Source organism: Marmota monax, unplaced genomic scaffold (genome assembly GCF_021218885.2).
Source record: "Marmota monax isolate L192 unplaced genomic scaffold, Marmota_monax_Labrador192_F-V1.1 WCK01_AAM20220418_F8-fsc00160, whole genome shotgun sequence".
Classification (NCBI taxonomy): domain Eukaryota; kingdom Metazoa; phylum Chordata; class Mammalia; order Rodentia; family Sciuridae; genus Marmota; species Marmota monax.
In genome coordinates, this window is record NW_026694183.1 from 2,620,002 (window position 1) to 2,637,958 (window position 17,957).

The following is a 17,957-nucleotide window of genomic DNA, read 5'->3' on the forward strand; positions in this document are numbered from 1 at the left end:
GTTCTGTCTCTGGCTAGGGATATGTGGGTGAAGAATGGGAGGGCCGCTTGGGAGGCTGAGGCAGGAGGATCTTGAGGCAGTCTCAGCAACTTATTAAGGCACTTAGCAACTCAGCAAGACCCTGTCTTTAATAAAATATGAAAAAAAGGGCTGGGGATGTGGCTCAGTGGTTAAGCACCCCTGGGTTCAATCCCTAGTACCAAAAAAGAAAAAAAGAGGGCTGAGGACATAGCTTAGTTGGTAGAGTGCTTGCCTCGAATGAACAAGGCCCTGGATTCAATCCCAGCACCACACACACAAAAAAAGCCGGGAGAGAAGAGGGACGTTGGATTGTAGTAGTCCCAGAGTCCCCACCCCAGCTCAGGCCTTATCCTCTTCCCATGGACCCCTTCCCAGCCTCCTGTTCTCTCTTTCTCTTCATTCGTCTTGAGCTGACCTTGTTCTTTTCTGGTTCACAGCCCTCTGGCTCCCCAGAGCCCCCAGGAGAAGGTCCAGGCTCCTTAGTAGTCAAGGCTCTGTGTGGCCTGGCCCCCTTCCCTGCCTCCATATGATCTCTTCTTGTTGGGACCCAGGCACACTGATAGTGGCCACACCATTTATTCCCACCTTCTCTTGGCTTCTGTGTTACTTCCACTTAGCATCCTCCAGTTCATCTGCCAGTTTTCAGTTCTCTTCAGTTCCCATGCGGTGGTTATGCATTCAAGGGGGCACTTCCTGACCAGAATTTCTCCCCGTGCACCCAAATGTAGAGAAAAGGCTGTTGGCTGTTGGCAATCACATTGTCTCTAGTGCCTCCTGCCCCTCACCTGAGGGCTTCCCATTCCTGGAACCCTGCTCCATATCACAATTACACCAAACTCTGAGACCTCAAGCCATCAGGTTGTCGTCTGCCTCCTGACTTTGCAAGTGCTGTTTCCTGTGTTGGAGATGTGCTCTCCACTCCACCCTCCCACACATGCATTGTCCCAGAGGCCCCTTTTTGGTGCTGGGGATTGAACCCAGGGCCACTGGAATGCTAAACTCATCCAGCACCACTGAACTACATCCTAGCCACCCACATCCTTTTTCTGGAACATTGCCTGAAATTTTTTTCAGATTTTATACTTTGATCTTCCCTGGCTGAGTTGAATTCTCAGTGCGACAATGCCTGATTCTTAGTAGGAACTCAGTGTTTGTTAATGAATTACTACCAACACTCTGCTTCCATAGTAAGCACTAGGAGGATAAATAAGAGGAGGAACCTCATTGGTAAGTTTTGGAAGAATAGGGAGGAGGCCAGTGTGGCGGGAACCAAGTAAGCTGGGGCTGGAGGGAGTAGCCCTCAGATAGGTCTGTGGCCCCAGAGTGAATAAGCGAATGTGGCTGCTGTGTCCACCAGAGGGCGCAACGCACCCTCATCAGTTTGGCTCCAAGGACTACATCTCCCAACTGCCCTTCCCCAGCAGAAATGGGGTCAGATGGAACTCTCGTGAGGTCCAGCGGCCTCTGGGACTTGTAGTTCGGATGGGGACCCTCCCTCAGCAGCCGAGGAACTCATTCCTACGTCTGGAAAAAGTGTGGAGCTGCGTCCTTTCCTCTTTCCTTGGTCTCCATGGTGATGGTTCCGGCGAGGGCCAGGATTTGGCAGCGACGGGGCCCCCTTCCCACTCCCTCCCCTGCACCATCTGCTCCTCCCTCACACCTGGCCGCGAGCCCCGGCCTCCGCCTCCGCTCCCAGCCCCGGACTCGCTGCCACAGGGTGGCGCGTCTGAATGGCTTCGCCGCTTCTCCCCGGACCCAGGAGTTCCGACTCAGTCTTCTCCCGGGGATCCGGGAGTTTGTCAAGCACAGACAAAACTGTGAGAACCAGAGACCCAGCCAGTCCCTCCTGGAGGCCAGAGGACACGGTGGTCGGTGGTTTCCCGGCTTCTCGGCGCCCGCCGGCCGCGCCGTCTGCTCCTCTCACCTCTTCGCTGGCCGCATCATGAAAATTTAATCTCAAATGCATTTGCGGCCCGATGCGGGGAGGCGGTGGGGAAAGGAGCACCCAGCTGGAGCCTGGATCTGGATGTGGACTCAGCCCAGAGGGGCTGGGCTGGAGAACTGTCAGGGGCGGGGCTGGAATCCAGGGGTGGAGGCAGAACTCAGAGGGCGGGGACAGTCCCGGGCCAAAGCAGAACTCAGGGCTAGACAGACCCCGGGGGGGGACAGGCTCGGGGGAAGGGGACAGATCCCTGAAGGCAGCGAGAGAACTCTGAGGGCGGGGGTACCTAGGGGGCGGGGACACAGGCGGAGCCCGAGTTCAACCCGTGAGGACACCACCTAAAGAGCGGAGTAGATCCCAGGGAGCTTGGACGGAGCCCAAAGCGCAGCCATTCCAGGGGCATGGGGAGAGAACACCGAGTAGGGAGGGAACCACGGAGGTCTCAACGGGCAATGGGGGTGGCTATAACAGTAAGGAATGAAATTCAGAGGGTGGAATGAAACTCAGGGAGAGAAGGAACTGGGAGAGGGTCGAGGCGAGCGGAGAAGTAGAACTGAGAGGCTGCGGGATTCAGCGGGGGGGGGGGGGGGGAATGGAACCCAAGGATGAAGAAATTGGGTGGAGTGAAACTGGAGGGGACAATGTGTGAATAGATGAAGGGGCGGGAACTGAGAGAAAGAATTCCCTAAAGGAGAGGAAAACGACGTCTGAATGAGAACGCTGGACCCGGAGATGGGGCGGGATGGGAGTGAATTGAGTGGGGGCCAGAATTCGGGGCGAGGTGGAAGTGGGCTACAGAAGCAGTTAGGGACGGGAGTGGAAGGATGGAATTCCAGGGGATGAAAGTGCAGGAGGGAACTCGGGGGGCGCTGAAGTGGGGAGCCAAATCGAGGATGAGGAAGAGAATTCAGAAGCGGAGAGAAAATCTGGGTGGAAGGACCCAGGGAGGGTGAAACGCGGGAGGCATCTTGGGGGGCGATGTACTTCCGAGTGAGTTCAGAAATTAGAGGCGAAGTCTTGGAATGGACAGGCGGAGACAGAGGGTGGGAGGGCTGGGAAAGGGGCGTGCCTGAAATATAAGGGGCGGGATCTAGCGTGTGCCGAGGCGGGGCCTCTCTGCGCCCCTGCCCCGCCCCGCCCCCGGTGCTGAGTCCTGTGACAGCCCCCAGGCAGCCGGCACTCGCAGCCTCCTTCCCCCCCGAGCGGAGCTGCGGGGCCGGCCGGGCCGGGGCGGACCCAGGGAGCCCGGACGCGGCCGCCCGGGCCCGCGGGCGGGGGGATCGGTGGGGGCACCGGCGTCAGGGGCAGTCACCATGGAGTTCCGCCAGGAAGAGTTTCGGAAGCTAGCGGGTCGCGCCCTCGGGAAGCTGCACCGGTGAGCCTGGTGGAGGTCTTGGGAGGGGAAGAGTGTGAGGGTCCCAGGAGAATGCTCATTCCCACCTGGTAGCAGGACAAACAGACAAGGCAATACCCTAGGGTGGTGTGTCGGGGGGTCCTCCCATCTGTCCAGTTTTCTCGCTTAGTTTCCAAAAGCTCCGTTCTCCCCGTCCAGTCTGTCCATTACCTCATTCATTTCTTTCTACACCTCACGGCACCCTGGGCGCTGCTCTTTCTCTGGGACTGTACATCTCCCTTGCTCAGGGTCTCTGTTCTGTTTCTGAGGGTCTCTGTACCACTCTCTCTGGGTCTCTTCTCTTTTATCTCTGGGTTCCTGTCCCCTCTTTTTTTTTTTTTTTTTTGGATCTCCATCCCAGTCCCAGGGCTTGCTCCTCCGGCTCTTCTCTGACCATTGCTGTCAGTAGGTCTCTATCATAAACTCCTGACTCTGGACCTGACTCTGGGTCTTTCCTCTTCACTGAATCTATGGTACCACTTTCTTTGGGATTCTGTCTCCTCTTTATCTGGATCTCTGCTTCCTGCCTCTCTGAGTTGTATTTCCCCACCCTGGGTCTCTCCATCTTTCTATGTCTTTCTCACTTTCTGTCTCTTGGGGAGTTTAATCTGAAGCTAAAGCGGATTGGGGCCCACAGGTTCTTGTCCTTGACGGGGGTTAAGCTGGGGGGGGGCAGAGGCCAGGGTATCCTGGGTCCCTGAGGGAGAAGAGAGTTGCAGTCCAAAAAATTAGGCTTCTTGGGTAGGACAGACTTCCCAAAGGATACAGGCTAGAGCTGAGAGGGACTTCCTCCCATCCAGGGTGGTGACTCCAGTGACCTGGGTGTCCCTCAGGGTAGTATAGACACATCCCCTGCAGTCTCTCACCCAACCCCAGCTCTGGCTCCAAGTCAGAGAAATTACTCAGCTGCGGAGAAGCCTAAAAATACCTGGCCACAGTGCAGGGAGGAGACAGCCTCCTCAACACTGTGCCTCTGCCCCCATGCCCTCAGACCCTGTGCCCTTGACCCACAGCCCCAGTGCCACCTTTGGTTGATCCTCAGTTCATCTCACTATGCCATTCAAGTCCTTTCTAAGTCTGACATTAGTCCTGCTTGCTGCAGATCACCTCCTAGCTCCAGAGTTACCCCACCCTTTAGTAACATGAGAGACAGGAATAAGGCTGGACAGAGGGAGGAGGCAGGGGGATGGCGCAGTGTGGGGGGGTTGTAGAGGGGGAGCTGAGAGCACTTCACTCCTTCTTTTTCCCAGTTTTACATCCCCTCCCCACCCTTTTTCTCGCCTCCTTTCACGAGTTTCTCAAAATACATCAGTGCGAAGTCAGGAGAGCGAGAGAGAGAGATGTGCTGGTGGAGGGGGCTGGGGGGGCGGCAGCAGGAGGGATGTGCTCCTTAGGCCCCCTCCCTCAGTCTGTGCTTCTCAGTTTCTCATCTGTGTCTGGGTTTCTCTCAGTCTATCTGCCTTACCCTCACCTCTCTGAACTGCCTCCTCGGTCCCCAGAGACCCCAGAGTTCAGAGCTCAGGCCAGGACACTGAGCAGGGAGTTAGTTGGTGCAGAGAAGAACATTTGCATCCAAAGCCAGGGTTCCCTTTGAAGGCTGGAGAAGAGGGGAGAATGCCTCTTCTAACACAACATCCCATGTCATCTTCTAGGTTCATTTGGGAGTGGGGGTGTCAATGGCTGAGTACAAGACCTGTCATTTGAACCCAGATCAGTCTAGTCTCCCTCCTCAGCCTGGTACAGAAGATGCAGATTTTCCTCGAGATGAGTGATGCTAGAGTGGGTGGAGGACGCTTGGGCCAGGAAACAGACAGTACCCAGACAGACTTGGGACAAGGACATGGGAGGAAGGGGAATGCAGGGAGATAGGAGCCAGAATACCTCCTTTCTGAGAGTCAGACACTGGCTGGAGCAAAGCTAAGGAGCTGAGGGCTGAGAAGGACCAGGCCCCATTGCTATTCTTTTTTTTGGGGGGGGGATTGAACCCAGGGGTGCTTAACCACTGAGCCACATCTCCAGCCCCCGTTGCTATTGCTATTCTTGTGATGACCTTGATTCTGCTTTCTGAACCTCACTTTCCTTGTTGTACAATGGGAAGATAAAAGCAAAAGGACGTAAGGAGACAGAGAGTGCATTCCTGAGAAAGGGCAATTGAGACCTCCTCTCCATTTTGGTCAACTACCTCTTAAACGTGGCTTCTCCTCATCGCTGAGTCCCCATGCCTGAGGTCGAGGCATCTCTCCAAAGAGGGGAACGTGTGGAGGACAGACACCCAGAGAGGCAGGAGGGGGATCTCCACCCAGACTCTTCCCTCTCTGTTCTGTTGTCTGCGTTTCTGGTCTTCTAAACAGTTACCATCACCTTGTCAGTCCCTCTTTAGTAACTTGCTAATCTTGCCCCCATTTTATAGATGTGGAATACTGAGACCCCCAATTATAAAATCTTGGTTTGAGATCTGATATCTCACAATATACACCATGAATATCACATTTCAGGGGCTGCAATCACACCTTGGATTTCAGGGTCAAATATCTGATATCCAGATGGGTCAAGACCTAGTCTCATTGGGTGACATGTTCTAACAGGGGGTACCTGAGGGGAGTCCCTACATATTATTCATTGTAGGGGTTCCAGTTCCACCTGTCTCAGATCTCTGTCTCCTCTCTCTGGGTCTCAGTCCTCTTCCCCCCAGGTCTGTCCACTCTTCCCTCTTTCTGACCTCTCCTGTTCTTACCGGCCCCTCCCCACCTCCTTAAGTTCCGGGATGGGAGCATGGCTGTGTTTTCTCATCTCTTCCACTTCCCTCCCCCCAGACCGTCTGGCTGTTCTTTCCTCCCCCGTCCCACTCTCCCTCGCTTCCATCTGTTCTAGCCCCTTCCTGGGATCCAGCCCGATACCCTGGCTGCTTACCCGCCTCAGAGAGGGGCCACACCTCACACATCAGTCCCCAGCCCGCCTCGCCTGTGTCTCCTAGCTTCTCCATCTTTCAACATTTGGAGTGTCTGTCCCCTCCCTCGGCATCCATGTCCTCTGTCCTGCTTCCTCCCTGTGTATCTGTCCTCCTCTCTGGCTCTCTGCCTCCTCTCTCTGGGCCTCTGTCCCACTCTCTCTGGGTTTCTGTGCCCCCTCTCGGGGTGTGTGTCCTCCACGCTCTCCCTCTCTCTCCCTCCTCCTGTGTTTCTGACCTGGCTCTCTCTGTTCCGCTCCTTTTGGGTCTTCCCCACCTGTCTCAAGGCATCTCTTTTTACCCTGCAGCCTCTCTCTGGGTTTGAGGCGGCCCTCCGAGTGCCCTATCCATCATCACAGACTCAATCCTGGATCCAGAATGGGCGGGGGCGAGAATCACGCTGGGGAATGAGCCAATCTCCCTACCAGGGCCATCTGTCCCCTGCCAGGACACCACCCGCCATTCCCCCTCCCTATGCCCTAGGCTGACAGTCTGAACTCCAGGTCCCCCAGGGATGCCCAGGCTGGGCTGCCTGATTCCTGGGCCCGCTGGCCTTCTCCCCACCCCCTTGTTCCAGGCAATGGGATTCTGGTGGCAGTGGTGGAGTCAGCTGGGTGCCAGCCCCACACCTGGGGCCTGGAAGCAGGGAAGGGCCCGCCACGGGGGAGGGCAGGGGTAGCTGGGAAGCATCTGTTCTTTTGACACCTTTGCTGAGGTTTCTCCTTGGCACCTCTGCTTCCTCAAATAGACTGAGGTCTGGAAGAGGGGGCTGGGAGAGTATTTGGGCCCTGGAGTGGATGTTGGGGACATAGTCTCTTGGATCTCAAAGGGATCTTTGGTCTAGAAGTCCTGAGTTGAGAGCGGTGACAGTATTGGAGGTTAACAGGGCGAGCATCTTCATGCCTGAGCCTGAGGGAGGGGAGCGTTGGGGATCCAATTTCCTGGTTCAAGGAAGATGGAGATGGGGACTAGATTCCTGGATCACGGGGAGATAAGAGATCCAGGGACTTGGACTCCTAGCAAAGAAGGGGGTGAGGGCTTAGAATTCTGGTTCTCAAAAGCAGGAGCCTTTGCACTGGACTCCTGTGTCACAGGGAGTTGGGGGCTGGGGGTGAGGACTTCTGAGTCTTTGATTCTTGTTGCCCAAAAGCCTTCTGGAGAAGCGACAGGAAGGTGCGGAGACACTGGAGTTGAGTGCTGATGGGCGCCCGGTGACAACGCAGACGCGGGACCCGCCGGTTGTGGACTGCACCTGTTTTGGCCTCCCTCGCCGCTACATTATCGCCATCATGAGCGGTCTGGGCTTTTGCATCAGCTTTGGCATCCGCTGCAACCTGGGCGTGGCCATCGTCTCCATGGTCAACAACAGCACGACCCACCGCGGGGGTCACGTGGTGGTGCAGGTAGCTCAGGGCGGAGCCCGGGTGCTAACCTTGCCCACACCCCGATGACGTCATGTTCGTCACATTCGCTTACACTCGGTCCAGGCCACGCCCCTCCCAACCACAGCCTCAGTGCCTTGGACGGTATCACTCCTTAGCTCTAATCTGGCTTCAGGTCTCTCCACTTCCTAAGCTCCGCCCAGATCTAAATGAAGCTCTGCCCCCTTTTGGGTCCCTGATTGCAAAAAATAGACTCTGTCCCACCATTAGGTCCCCTATGTGTTATCTCTTTTCCGTTTCGTACCTACCAGTAATTTTGTTCACGCCTGTGCCCCACGCTCATGTTCCTGGCTCACATCTACTTAATCCCAGGCCTATCTCAAATTCCTCCCTAAATTTGATCCTGTATTTTCTGAAGTCCCGCTGCCCCCTAAGTTCTGTCCCATCTGCTCTGGCTGTCCTAAAACCTCGCCCCGACTCAGACTTTCCACTATTTTAAGTTCATTATGGTAGAGGCCATGCCCCTGCCTCAGCAGGGGAAAATCCTGGTTTGGACTGTGGACTACCTACCAGAGGTCCTCCTTTTGTTTCCTTCCAATCAGGACCACGCCTAATTTAGCAGCTCCTTGTCCCTGCCCAAACCGTAACCAGGTCATCCCACAAACAGGTTATAAGATGAATAGACGTAGAGAGACACACGCATGCTATGGGCCCTAAAGCATTCATTCAGGGAAGGGTACTGAGGTAGGAAAGCCGGCGGAAGGAACATTCTAGGCAGCAATGGGCCCCGTTATTAAAGTGGTAGTACTCATCCTTGCAACGTGAAGAGCGGTTAGTCGACTGACAGAAGATGGTCTGATATTTGATTGGCATGTGTTTGGGGGTGGGAGGGTATCCTTGCGGCTGATTGGCCAAGGGGCTAATTCCGTGGACGGTAATTGGTGGAGGGCAGGGCCTGGGGCAGGGCGGCTGGTTTGATGTGCCTTTTGGCCCGCAGAAAGCCCAGTTCAGCTGGGATCCAGAGACTGTCGGCCTCATACACGGCTCCTTTTTCTGGGGCTACATTGTCACTCAGATTCCTGGAGGATTTATCTGCCAAAAATTCGCAGCCAACAGGTATGGTGGTGGGGACTCAAGGTGGCTGGAAACTACAGTTGAGAGGAGTTAGTGTGTCTTGAACTTGGGGATCTGCCTCCAGGGAAATGGGAGGAGCCTGAGTCTGGGGCAGGGCTTGTGATCGTGGAAGGTGGGAATCACGGATTAGGTGGGACCAGGGATTCTAGTGAACATAGGGCCTAGCCTGGTATGGGCGGGGAGGGCATCCTAGAAATCTTTCTCTCCCACCCTTCCCATCAGGGTTTTCGGGTTTGCCATTGTGGCTACCTCCACTCTAAACATGCTGATCCCTTCAGCTGCCCGCGTCCACTATGGCTGTGTCATCTTCGTGAGGATCCTGCAGGGGTTGGTAGAGGTAAAGCCCAGCCTCATACGACCCCGCCCCCCCGTCCGACCCCGCCTCTTCTCATTGACCTTGTTTTTTTTTTTCCCCCTACCTAGGGGGTCACATACCCTGCCTGCCACGGGATCTGGAGTAAATGGGCCCCTCCCTTAGAACGGAGTCGCCTGGCGACGACAGCCTTTTGCGGTGAGAGAATGGAGCTGAGGACCCAATTCCTGCATCCGAGGGAGAAGGGGTGTGGTCTTTCCTTCAGACTTTCCGCTATTTTAAGTTGCGCTATTTAAGGGTTGAAATCCCTTGGGGTCCCAGAAAGGCGAGGTCCGAGGGTCCACATTCCTGAGTCCAGGGAAGATGAGCCAATTTTCTAGCCAGCGTCCTCTTCCTTAGGTTCCTATGCTGGGGCGGTGGTCGCGATGCCCCTCGCCGGGGTCTTGGTGCAGTATTCGGGATGGAGCTCTGTTTTCTACGTCTACGGTGAGGGCCCCCGACGCCTGGTTCCAGGTGGCTCTGGGGCTGAGCGGGGCCCGTCGTCACCCCGTTCCCATGCCCTCCTGACCCCCTTCAGGCAGCTTCGGGATCTTCTGGTATCTGTTCTGGTTGCTTGTCTCCTATGAGTCCCCTGCACTGCACCCCAGCATCTCCGAGGAGGAGCGCAAGTACATCGAGGACGCCATCGGCGAGAGCGCCAAACTCATGAACCCTGTTACGGTCCGGGGCCAAGCTGGGCGGGCGGGGAGGGATGTCCGGGCTCGCACGTGACGGCGGGTTCCTGTAGACTTGAGGAGACAGGACTGGAACACAAAAACTAGAATCTAGGAGCCCATTACGCTCCCTGGAGGACAGGATTAGCAGGTGCCGGGGGCGGGGTTAGGTCGGGAGGTGGGTGGAATTGGAACTGCTAGTGAGGTGGGGTTCAAAGCAGCCGGAGGAGGATCCGAAGGTGGGGGGTTTGCTAGTCCTTGGGGTGGATGAATTTAGATTTAGGGGGGGTGACCAATAGAGAAACTCCTGGGCTCAATGTATATGGGTCCCTGAGGGTCTCATAGGGCTGACACCTGAGAACCTGAGAGGCCACCGGAGAGCCAGGTGCACCCCTTCATCCCTGAAATATTGGGGTGAGGTTGAAATCCCTTGGGGTCCCCATGGGGAAATAGGATGGCCAGTGCCCTTAGATCCCTAGAGTTCAGGATCCCCGGATCTCTACGGGACTGTAGTGGGGTCACTGGAGGGACACGGAGAAGCATCTAGCTCTGTCTCCATCTTAGCGGCCTCTCCCATTCCCCAACCCCCAGAAATTTAACACACCCTGGAGGCGCTTCTTCACGTCTATGCCAGTCTATGCCATCATCGTGGCTAACTTCTGCCGCAGTTGGACCTTCTACCTGCTCCTCATCTCCCAGCCCGCGTACTTTGAAGAAGTGTTTGGCTTTGAGATCAGCAAGGTAGGCCCAGGAGGAGGGCGCCGCGGGGGTGAGAGAGGGATCCCCAGGCAGGGAGAAGCCGGTGGAGCATCTGCAGGTAGAGACAGCGGATCAGCAATCTCTGACAGCACCCCAACACCTGCTCCTGCAGGTGGGCCTGGTGTCAGCGCTGCCCCATCTGGTCATGACTATCATCGTGCCCATTGGGGGTCAGATTGCGGACTTCCTGCGGAGCCGCCGCATCATGTCCACCACCAACGTGCGCAAGTTGATGAACTGCGGGGGTGAGTGGTCTGGACCTCGCAGCAGAGAGAGGTCGGACGAATACAATGAGTGGGTGTCCTGCGATGGGCGAGGCCTAAAGGCGTAGTCAAAGGCGCGGTTAATGGGACAGCGCGGGGTTGGCATAGCGGGGTTGGAGGGATGAAGGCAAGCCTGAGAGGAACAGATTCTCATGCACCAGTCTCAGAGGCCGCGCGTGTAAGGGCAAGGAGGGTGTTCGAGACCAAGCTGGGTATGAAAGGGCCGGCCTTCAAGTGACTGGGCAGAGCAGGACATTAGGGCCTATGAGTGATTGGCAGGGATCTGCAGGGGCATGCTGTCTACAGTGTGTGTGTGTGTGTGTGTGTGTGTGTGTGTGTGTTGGGGGGCAGTGACAGAGGGAGGGCATGAAGGTGCACAAATGTGGTTCAGATCTTGCAGCTTCTGGGTGTGGCTTAGTTAGGGGACTGTGGCAAAGGCTGGTCTTGGGAAACCAGGGGCCTGCTCCTGGGTCTGGAGGAATGAGGGAAAAATCCTGGGCCCAGTACAGAGGTCACCCATCTGGGATGCAGAGAAAGATCGGGATGGGAACCGGTCTGGGCAGGGGGTCTGGGGCAGCCTGCACCCCGCCTCGGTGGGCACTCAGGAGACACGGCCCTCCTTAGGCTTTGGCATGGAAGCCACGCTGCTGTTGGTGGTTGGCTACTCGCACTCCAAAGGCGTGGCCATCTCCTTCCTGGTCCTTGCAGTGGGCTTCAGTGGCTTCGCCATCTCTGGTGAGAACCGCAGATCCACAGCTTGTGGGGTGTTGGTCAGACATATAGGGAGCTTCCTGGCTCAGAAATGGACCTTCCTGCCTTACAAAAGGTGGACTAAAAAGTGTGTGTGTGGGGGGGTGGGGGTGGGGTTCAGTGGCTCCAGAGGCTGAGGCAGGAGGATAGGAAGTTCAAAGCCAGCCTTAGCAACTAATGAGGCCCTAAGCAACTTATGGAGACCCTGTCTCAAAATGAAAATGAAATGGGCTGGGGATGTGGCTCAGTGATTAAGTGATTCCTGGGTTCAATTCCTGGTATCCTCCCCCCCCATAAAAGAGAGGAAGTTGCCCTGGGGGTCTGGGACATCCCGTGGGAGTCCTGGTGTGAAGCCTCGTGGCTTGCCTCCATGCCAGGGTTCAACGTAAACCACCTGGACATCGCTCCGCGCTATGCCAGCATCCTCATGGGCATTTCCAACGGCGTGGGCACGTTGTCAGGCATGGTGTGCCCTATCATCGTGGGTGCCATGACTAAGCACAAGGTCAGTGTGCAGACCTGGCTCCCTTGCCCTCCAGATGTATGCCTGGCTGTTTCTTGACCACGTGTGTCACCTGGGCTCCACTGCTTGCCCTTTCTGCTCTCAGAACCTCAGCCTCCCTTTCTTTGCTTATCCCCCCAAAGCCCCCACCTTGTCCACTCTCTATCCCTGTCTGTCTGTCCTCTTACTTGACCTGATCCTCTGTTGTCCCACATACAGACTCGGGAGGAGTGGCAGTACGTGTTCCTAATTGCCTCCCTGGTGCACTATGGGGGTGTCATCTTCTATGGGGTCTTTGCCTCTGGAGAGAAGCAGCCATGGGCAGAGCCCGAAGAGATGAGTGAAGAGAAGTGTGGGTTCGTTGGCCATGACCAGCTGGCTGGCAGTGATGAAAGTGAAATGGAGGATGAAGCGGAGCCCCCTGGAGCACCCCCTGCTCCCCCTCCTTCCTATGGGGCAACCCACAGCACGGTTCAGCCTCCCAGGCCCCCACCCCCTGTCCGGGACTACTGACCATGTGCCTCCCACTGAATGGCAGTTTCCAGGACCTCCACTTCATATGTCTCTGGCCTGAGTGGCAGTGTCAAGGAACCCCACTCCTCTCTGTCCTGCCAGGCCTAAGAAGCACTTTCCCTTATCCCCAGTGCTGTCAAAACCTCTTCCCTTCCCAACTGCCTCTCAGGGGGAGTGAAGCTGCAGACTGGCAGTTTCAAGAATACCCAATTCCCCTTGAAGTTTCCCTTCTCTACTTGTTCTGCCTCAGTGGTTTCAAATCTCTCCTTTCAGGGCTTTATTTGAACCGACAGTTCAATCTCTTACTCTTGTGGTTTTGAGGCACCCCCTCCTTTCCTATAACCCCAGAGACTCTCAGGTTAATCCCTGAGATTCCTCAGTCCCCCTCCCCAGAAAAGTTCAAGGTCCTCCTCTAGAATTTCCAAATCTCTCCTAACTCTTCTGCATTTCCTAGGCTGGTTTACCAATTCCTCATCCCCGCCATTCCAGGGATTCATTCTCACCAGCGTTTCTGAGGGAAAAACGGCGGTTTCAACCCCTCCCCCCTACCACCAGCAGATTCTGCTGATGCACCAAATTCACCAACCTTCTCCCTAGCTTTGCACAACGTCCAGGGAAACAACCAAAATGGCAGTTTTAACAACATGCCTTCCTCCCCTCCCCCGTGCACTTTTTCTGATACAGTTTTCAGGTCTAAATAGTGGCTGCTCTAGTCTATTAATTCAATGGTTTGAAGCCACCACCATTGAACTTCCCCATGGTGGTTTCAAGATGCCCCCACTTCCCCCAATTCCTTGCACTTTATTCTCCTGGGTGGTATCAGACTACCCGAAGTTTCTCAGTGGCCATTTGTTGTGTCCCTCAGGGGCTAAATGACTTAAAGTCTGGGATCCTTCCCCTCTCAGATACCCCTCTTTCAGTTTAGAATTTGGGGAACATATGTAGGAGAAGTCACAGAATCCCAGGAAAGGGAGTGGGACTGGGGAAAGGAGTGTTTTTCCTGGGGCAGGGTCGTGTCTTGGTGTCTGACTCTGTGATTGTAAATCCTGCCCTGCCCCACTCCAATAAAATGCTTTGGTGTACAGACTCGGTTGTCCTGGGTTGTAAGGTCACAGGAATTCTGACCCTCAGCCCTCCTCCCTCAGACCCAGGGGTCCAGGCCCCAGCCCTCCACTCTCAGATCCAGGTACCCTCTTCTCAGATCCCAAAGTACCAGCCACTAACCTGCTCCCTTCTTCCTCAGTCACAGCCAACTCTGACCCCTGCCCCTGGCGCCCAGAACGCAGGTTGGAGGTCTCAAGCTGTGGGAACACCTGATTTATTCGGCCTCAGCCCGATTCTCAGATCAGCGAAAGCGTGTTCTGTTTCTCGGATCCTCTACTGGGGAGCTCCACTAAGCAGCCAAGCCTTCCAGGAGGACAGGACCTCTGGGTTCTCCCTCCCCTTAGCAACGCACGGGTCCGAGAGGGCCCGGAAGGGGTTCACACGAAGTTGTTGGGGAGCGTGGCCGGGGACAGCGACTCCAGGCGCTGGGGCCGACCCCCGCGTGGCGGCGGGGGCAGCTTGGGTGGTAGTGGGGGTGTGGGAGGGGGCTGCTTGGTGGCGATGTGTGAAGGGACCCAGGCATCCGGTGCATAAAAGTAGAGGTCGTAGGGGTCCTTCGGGGTGTCCAAGTGCAAAACTGTGAAAGCAAAGGGGAGGGGTCATCCCCCGGAGGACGGGGTCTGGCGACCGGGGCCTGTCGGTCTCCTGGGCCAGGCCTCGGGCCGATGAGGAGATCGGAGAGATTCCGACCATCCATTTGAACTGGGTTTTAAAGAAAAGGTTGAGGGCATCTGGAGGGGGGGGTGGTTCCGCGGGAAGGGGCGGGGCCTTGAAGGGGGCGGGGAAATCAGGGCCGCTGCAGAGCCCCGGGAGGGGCCGGTGCCAACTGCCTTGGGGAGGACCTGGGGTGTGTTTGTGAAACTTCAGATAACAGGAGGGCAGGACGTGGCCTTGGGGGGGGCTTTTATTGGTCTTGAATGGGGTTCTGCATTTTTTGGCAGGGCGCCCTAAAGCGCCCAGAAGGTTAAGGAAACGTGCAGACCTTCCAGGGAAAGCAGGACTCACCTGGCTCATCCCCGCCGTCCGGGAGCCGGTGGTGGGCGAAGGACCGCTGTTGGGCCGCCCGGCGGTAGAGACACCACAGCAGCAGGAAGATGCCGATCAGCAGCCCCGTCCCCGCAAAGAACAGGCACAGGGCCCCTCCTGTCGCGCCACGTGGGCGTCCCACCAGAGTCACCCCTGAAGCAGGAGAGGGGCAATCCAATCTAGTTTCTTCCTCCCAGACCCAGGGTCCAGCCCCAGCCTCCTCCCCCAGACCCAGGGTCCAGACCCAGCCTCCTCCCTCAGACCCAGGGGTCCAGGCCCAGCCCCCTCCCTCAGACCCAGGGGTCAAGCCCCAGCCTCCTCCCCCAGACCCAGGGTCCAGGCCCAGCCTCCTCCCTCAGACCGGGGGGGGGGGGGGGGGTAGAGGCCCAGCCTCCTCCCTCCCACCTGGGGGTCCAGGCCCAGCCCTCCTCCCCCAGGCCCAGGGTCCAGGCCCAGCCCCCTCCCTCAGACTCGGGGGTCCAGGCCCAGCCCCTCACCGGTCTCTTTCACTCGCTCCACCACAATGATAGTGTTGACTCTGTCACCTCGGCTGTGTCTCTGAGGTCGGGGTGTTGCAGGGGCCTGCTGATTGGGGAGCTCTTGAGAAACTGGGGGACCTGCGATCCGGGCTGAGGGAGGAGGAGTGTCCGGCCCCTTAGGGCCAGAGTTCTGAGGGGCCTTCAGCTCACTGGTCCCTGGAGAATCTGAGGTGGGCAGTTTAGAGAGGTCAGGCTGTGGGGCTGTATGGGTCTCTGCTGGGGGGTTCAGGTGCAGTCCATTTAAGGCAGTGACTTCATCCTCGAGGGCCATAAGCGTTTCTGGGTGAAGACTAGTGGAGGTTTCAGGCTCAGAGGTCGTGGAGATCTCTGTTGCATCTTGGTAGTGGGTTGGGGGGGACTCTGTTTGAGGAATGTCAGTAGGGCTGGAGTAGATCACAAGGGACTCTGGATGGGGGGTTTCAGTAGGGTCAGGATGGCTTGTTTCAGGAAATTCAGACTTTGGGATCTCAGTGGTATCAGTGTCCTGGGTTTCTAGAGATTTGGGATCAAGGGCCTTGGTGGCGTCAGGATTTGGGGCCTCAGGGGTTTTAGCATGTGATACTTCAGTGGTATTAAGTTGAGGATTCTCTGGGAATTCTTGGTGTGTAGTCTGTATAGGGTCAGTGTTTTCGATCTCAGGAAATTCTGGGTGTGAAGTTTCTGAGAAATTAGGTTGGGGGGTCTCAGGGGATCTTGGGTGTGGATTTCCAGTCGGGTCAGGTTTGGGAGTCTCAGAAGTTTCCGTCACTTTGAAGGGGTTAGTTTTGGGGGTATCCAGGGGAGCTGATACTGAGGTTGTGTGTAATTCAGGCTTAGGGGTCTCAGGGGACTTGGGGTATGAAGTTTCTTGGAGGTGAAGATTGAGAGTCTCAGTGACGTCGAAGGGGGAGGTCTCAGGAGAAACCGTATTAGGGGTCTCAGAGGGCTCAGGATAAACAGTCCCAGGGAATTCTGGGTTAGGCCAATCTTTAGTGGAATTTTCAGAAGCACCAGGGGAGGTCTCAGAGGGATGGTCCATCCCCTTAAAGTCAGAGTCAAGAGGTGGAGAGGCTGAGGGGGCGGCCTTGGAACCCAGCTGGGCCAGGAGGAAGACGAGGAGGAAGAGGATCGGGTTGAAAGATTTCATAGCTCTGGGAGATGTCTGTAGCTGTTGGAGGAGCAGGAAGGAAGGGGTTAAGGTCGAAGCCTCCCAAGCCCCACCCACTCCCCAGAGGCCACTTCTACTGGCTCCCAAGTGGACCCGGTCCCTCTAGGGCCCTGCTTGGTGCCAAGGAAAGGAGCAGAACCCCATTGCAGCTCCCCAAAGGCTGTAGGGCTGTAAGCGCCGTCGCTAAGGAAGACAGAAGCGCTGGGCTTCTTGGGGGTGGTAGTTAATTTCCTTACCTGTTTCTCTAAGAGGTCCCAGAAAACTGGAAAAACATGACACCTCTCTAAGCCCCCATACATCCTGCACTTTAACTTTGGTGGGTGTCAGATCTCCCAGGGGACAAACCCTCCAGAGCTCCTTGACTCAACAATTGTTTACACGGAACCCAAGGAACAGCTTTTGGGCTGGAATCTGGGATCTGAGAGAGAAGGAAGACATTTGGGTTCTGGGCAAGAAGGTTGATGGGGGTTCAGGATCCTGGATACTGCAGGGTGAGGGCGCTAACGTTTAAATCCCTGGTTCTTTCCAGAGATTAGAAGACTGGAAGTTCAAGCCTGGAGTAGTGGCACACACCTGTAATCCCAGAGATTTGGGAGCCTGAGGCAGGAGGATTGCAGGTTCAAAGCCAGTCTCAGTAATTTAGGGAGGCCCTAAGCAACCTAGTGAGACTGTCTCAAAATAAAAAATAAAAATGGGCTGAGGTGGGGCTGGGGATGTGGCTCAAGCGGTAGCATGCTTGCCTGGCATGCGTGCGGCCCGGGTTCGATCCCCGGCACCACATATAAACAAAGGTGTTGTGTCCGCTGAGAACTAAAAAATAAATAAATATTTAAAAAAAAAAATGGGCTGAGGATGTGGCTCAGTGGTTAAGCATCCTTGGATTCAATCCCTGGTATAAAAATAAATTAAATAAATAAATAAATAAATAAATAAATGCTAGACATTTGAGGGAGTAAGGCTTGCAGGGCTGGAGAATAGGGGGAGAAAGGACATAGGGGTCTGGAACTCTTGGGCCCAGTTAGAAGGAGTTTGGGAGCTCTGAGTCCTAGGCCCTCCAGAAATAGGCTCTGGAGGACTGGACTCCTCAGCTGGGTCAGGGGGGAGCTTTGGGTCTCCCTGTTTATCAAGGATGGAGCTAGGATCTCCACATTTCAGGGGCTGGTCTGAACAGAGATGCATTGGTCTGTGGTCAGGTGCAGGTGGAGGCAGCAGATGCCTGGATGGGACAGGGTCACTTGGGGTCTCTTACCTGCTCAACGGTGTCCAAGATAACAGCAGGTGAGCAGAGCTAGATGCAAAGACCTGTCAGTGCTGCAGAATGACTCTGGGTGGGGCAGCAGGAGCTAGGGTCCCAGAGGTGCACAGTGACGCACCTGACCCCCTCCCCGGGGATCCTGGGAACCTAGCAACAGCACTTAGGTTCTTAAAGGGACAGAGATAAAGGACATAGTTTTTTTTTGTGTGTCTTTTGAGTGGAGAAGGGAGTTAGTGACTGAGTGATGTGGGGAG

At 55.9% G+C, this 17,957-nt stretch overlaps 2 protein-coding genes across 2 annotated transcripts; one reads left to right on the forward strand and one right to left on the reverse strand.

Moving 5' to 3' along the window:
• The first annotated feature begins 3,180 nt into the window (after positions 1–3,180).
• On the forward strand, positions 3,181–13,718 carry Slc17a7 (solute carrier family 17 member 7). Its single transcript, XM_046466294.2, has 12 exons — positions 3,181–3,338; positions 7,454–7,706; positions 8,683–8,801; positions 9,042–9,156; positions 9,243–9,330; positions 9,532–9,618; positions 9,710–9,852; positions 10,437–10,586; positions 10,717–10,849; positions 11,492–11,602; positions 11,995–12,122; positions 12,339–13,718. Exons 1-12 carry the CDS (start codon positions 3,277–3,279, stop codon positions 12,630–12,632), a joined length of 1,683 nt encoding a protein of 560 aa, XP_046322250.1. The 5' UTR covers positions 3,181–3,276; the 3' UTR covers positions 12,633–13,718.
• A 395-nt stretch (positions 13,719–14,113) lies between these two features.
• On the reverse strand, positions 14,114–16,427 carry Gfy (golgi associated olfactory signaling regulator). Its single transcript, XM_046466295.1, has 3 exons — positions 15,260–16,427; positions 14,742–14,915; positions 14,114–14,313 (listed from the first exon to the last, which is right to left on the reverse strand). The coding sequence occupies exons 1-3, from the start codon at positions 16,425–16,427 to the stop codon at positions 14,114–14,116; spliced, it is 1,542 nt and encodes a 513-aa protein (XP_046322251.1).
• Positions 16,428–17,957: the final 1,530 nt, after the last annotated feature.

Excerpts from the sequence above, each read along its gene's own strand:
- Slc17a7 (XM_046466294.2), top strand. The coding sequence starts at position 3,277 with ATGGAGTTCCGCCAGGAAGAGTTTCGGAAGCTAGCGGGTCGCGCCCTC. Across the intron at positions 9,331-9,531 it reads GGCGACGACAGCCTTTTGCG|GTTCCTATGCTGGGGCGGTG; the intron begins GTGAGAGAATGG and ends CCTCTTCCTTAG. Across the intron at positions 9,619-9,709 it reads CTCTGTTTTCTACGTCTACG|GCAGCTTCGGGATCTTCTGG; the intron begins GTGAGGGCCCCC and ends GACCCCCTTCAG.
- Gfy (XM_046466295.1), bottom strand. The coding sequence starts at position 16,427 with ATGAAATCTTTCAACCCGATCCTCTTCCTCCTCGTCTTCCTCCTGGCC. Across the intron at positions 14,916-15,259 it reads GGAGCGAGTGAAAGAGACCG|GGGTGACTCTGGTGGGACGC; the intron begins GTGAGGGGCTGG and ends CTCCTGCTTCAG. Across the intron at positions 14,314-14,741 it reads GGACGGCGGGGATGAGCCAG|TTTTGCACTTGGACACCCCG; the intron begins GTGAGTCCTGCT and ends TTGCTTTCACAG.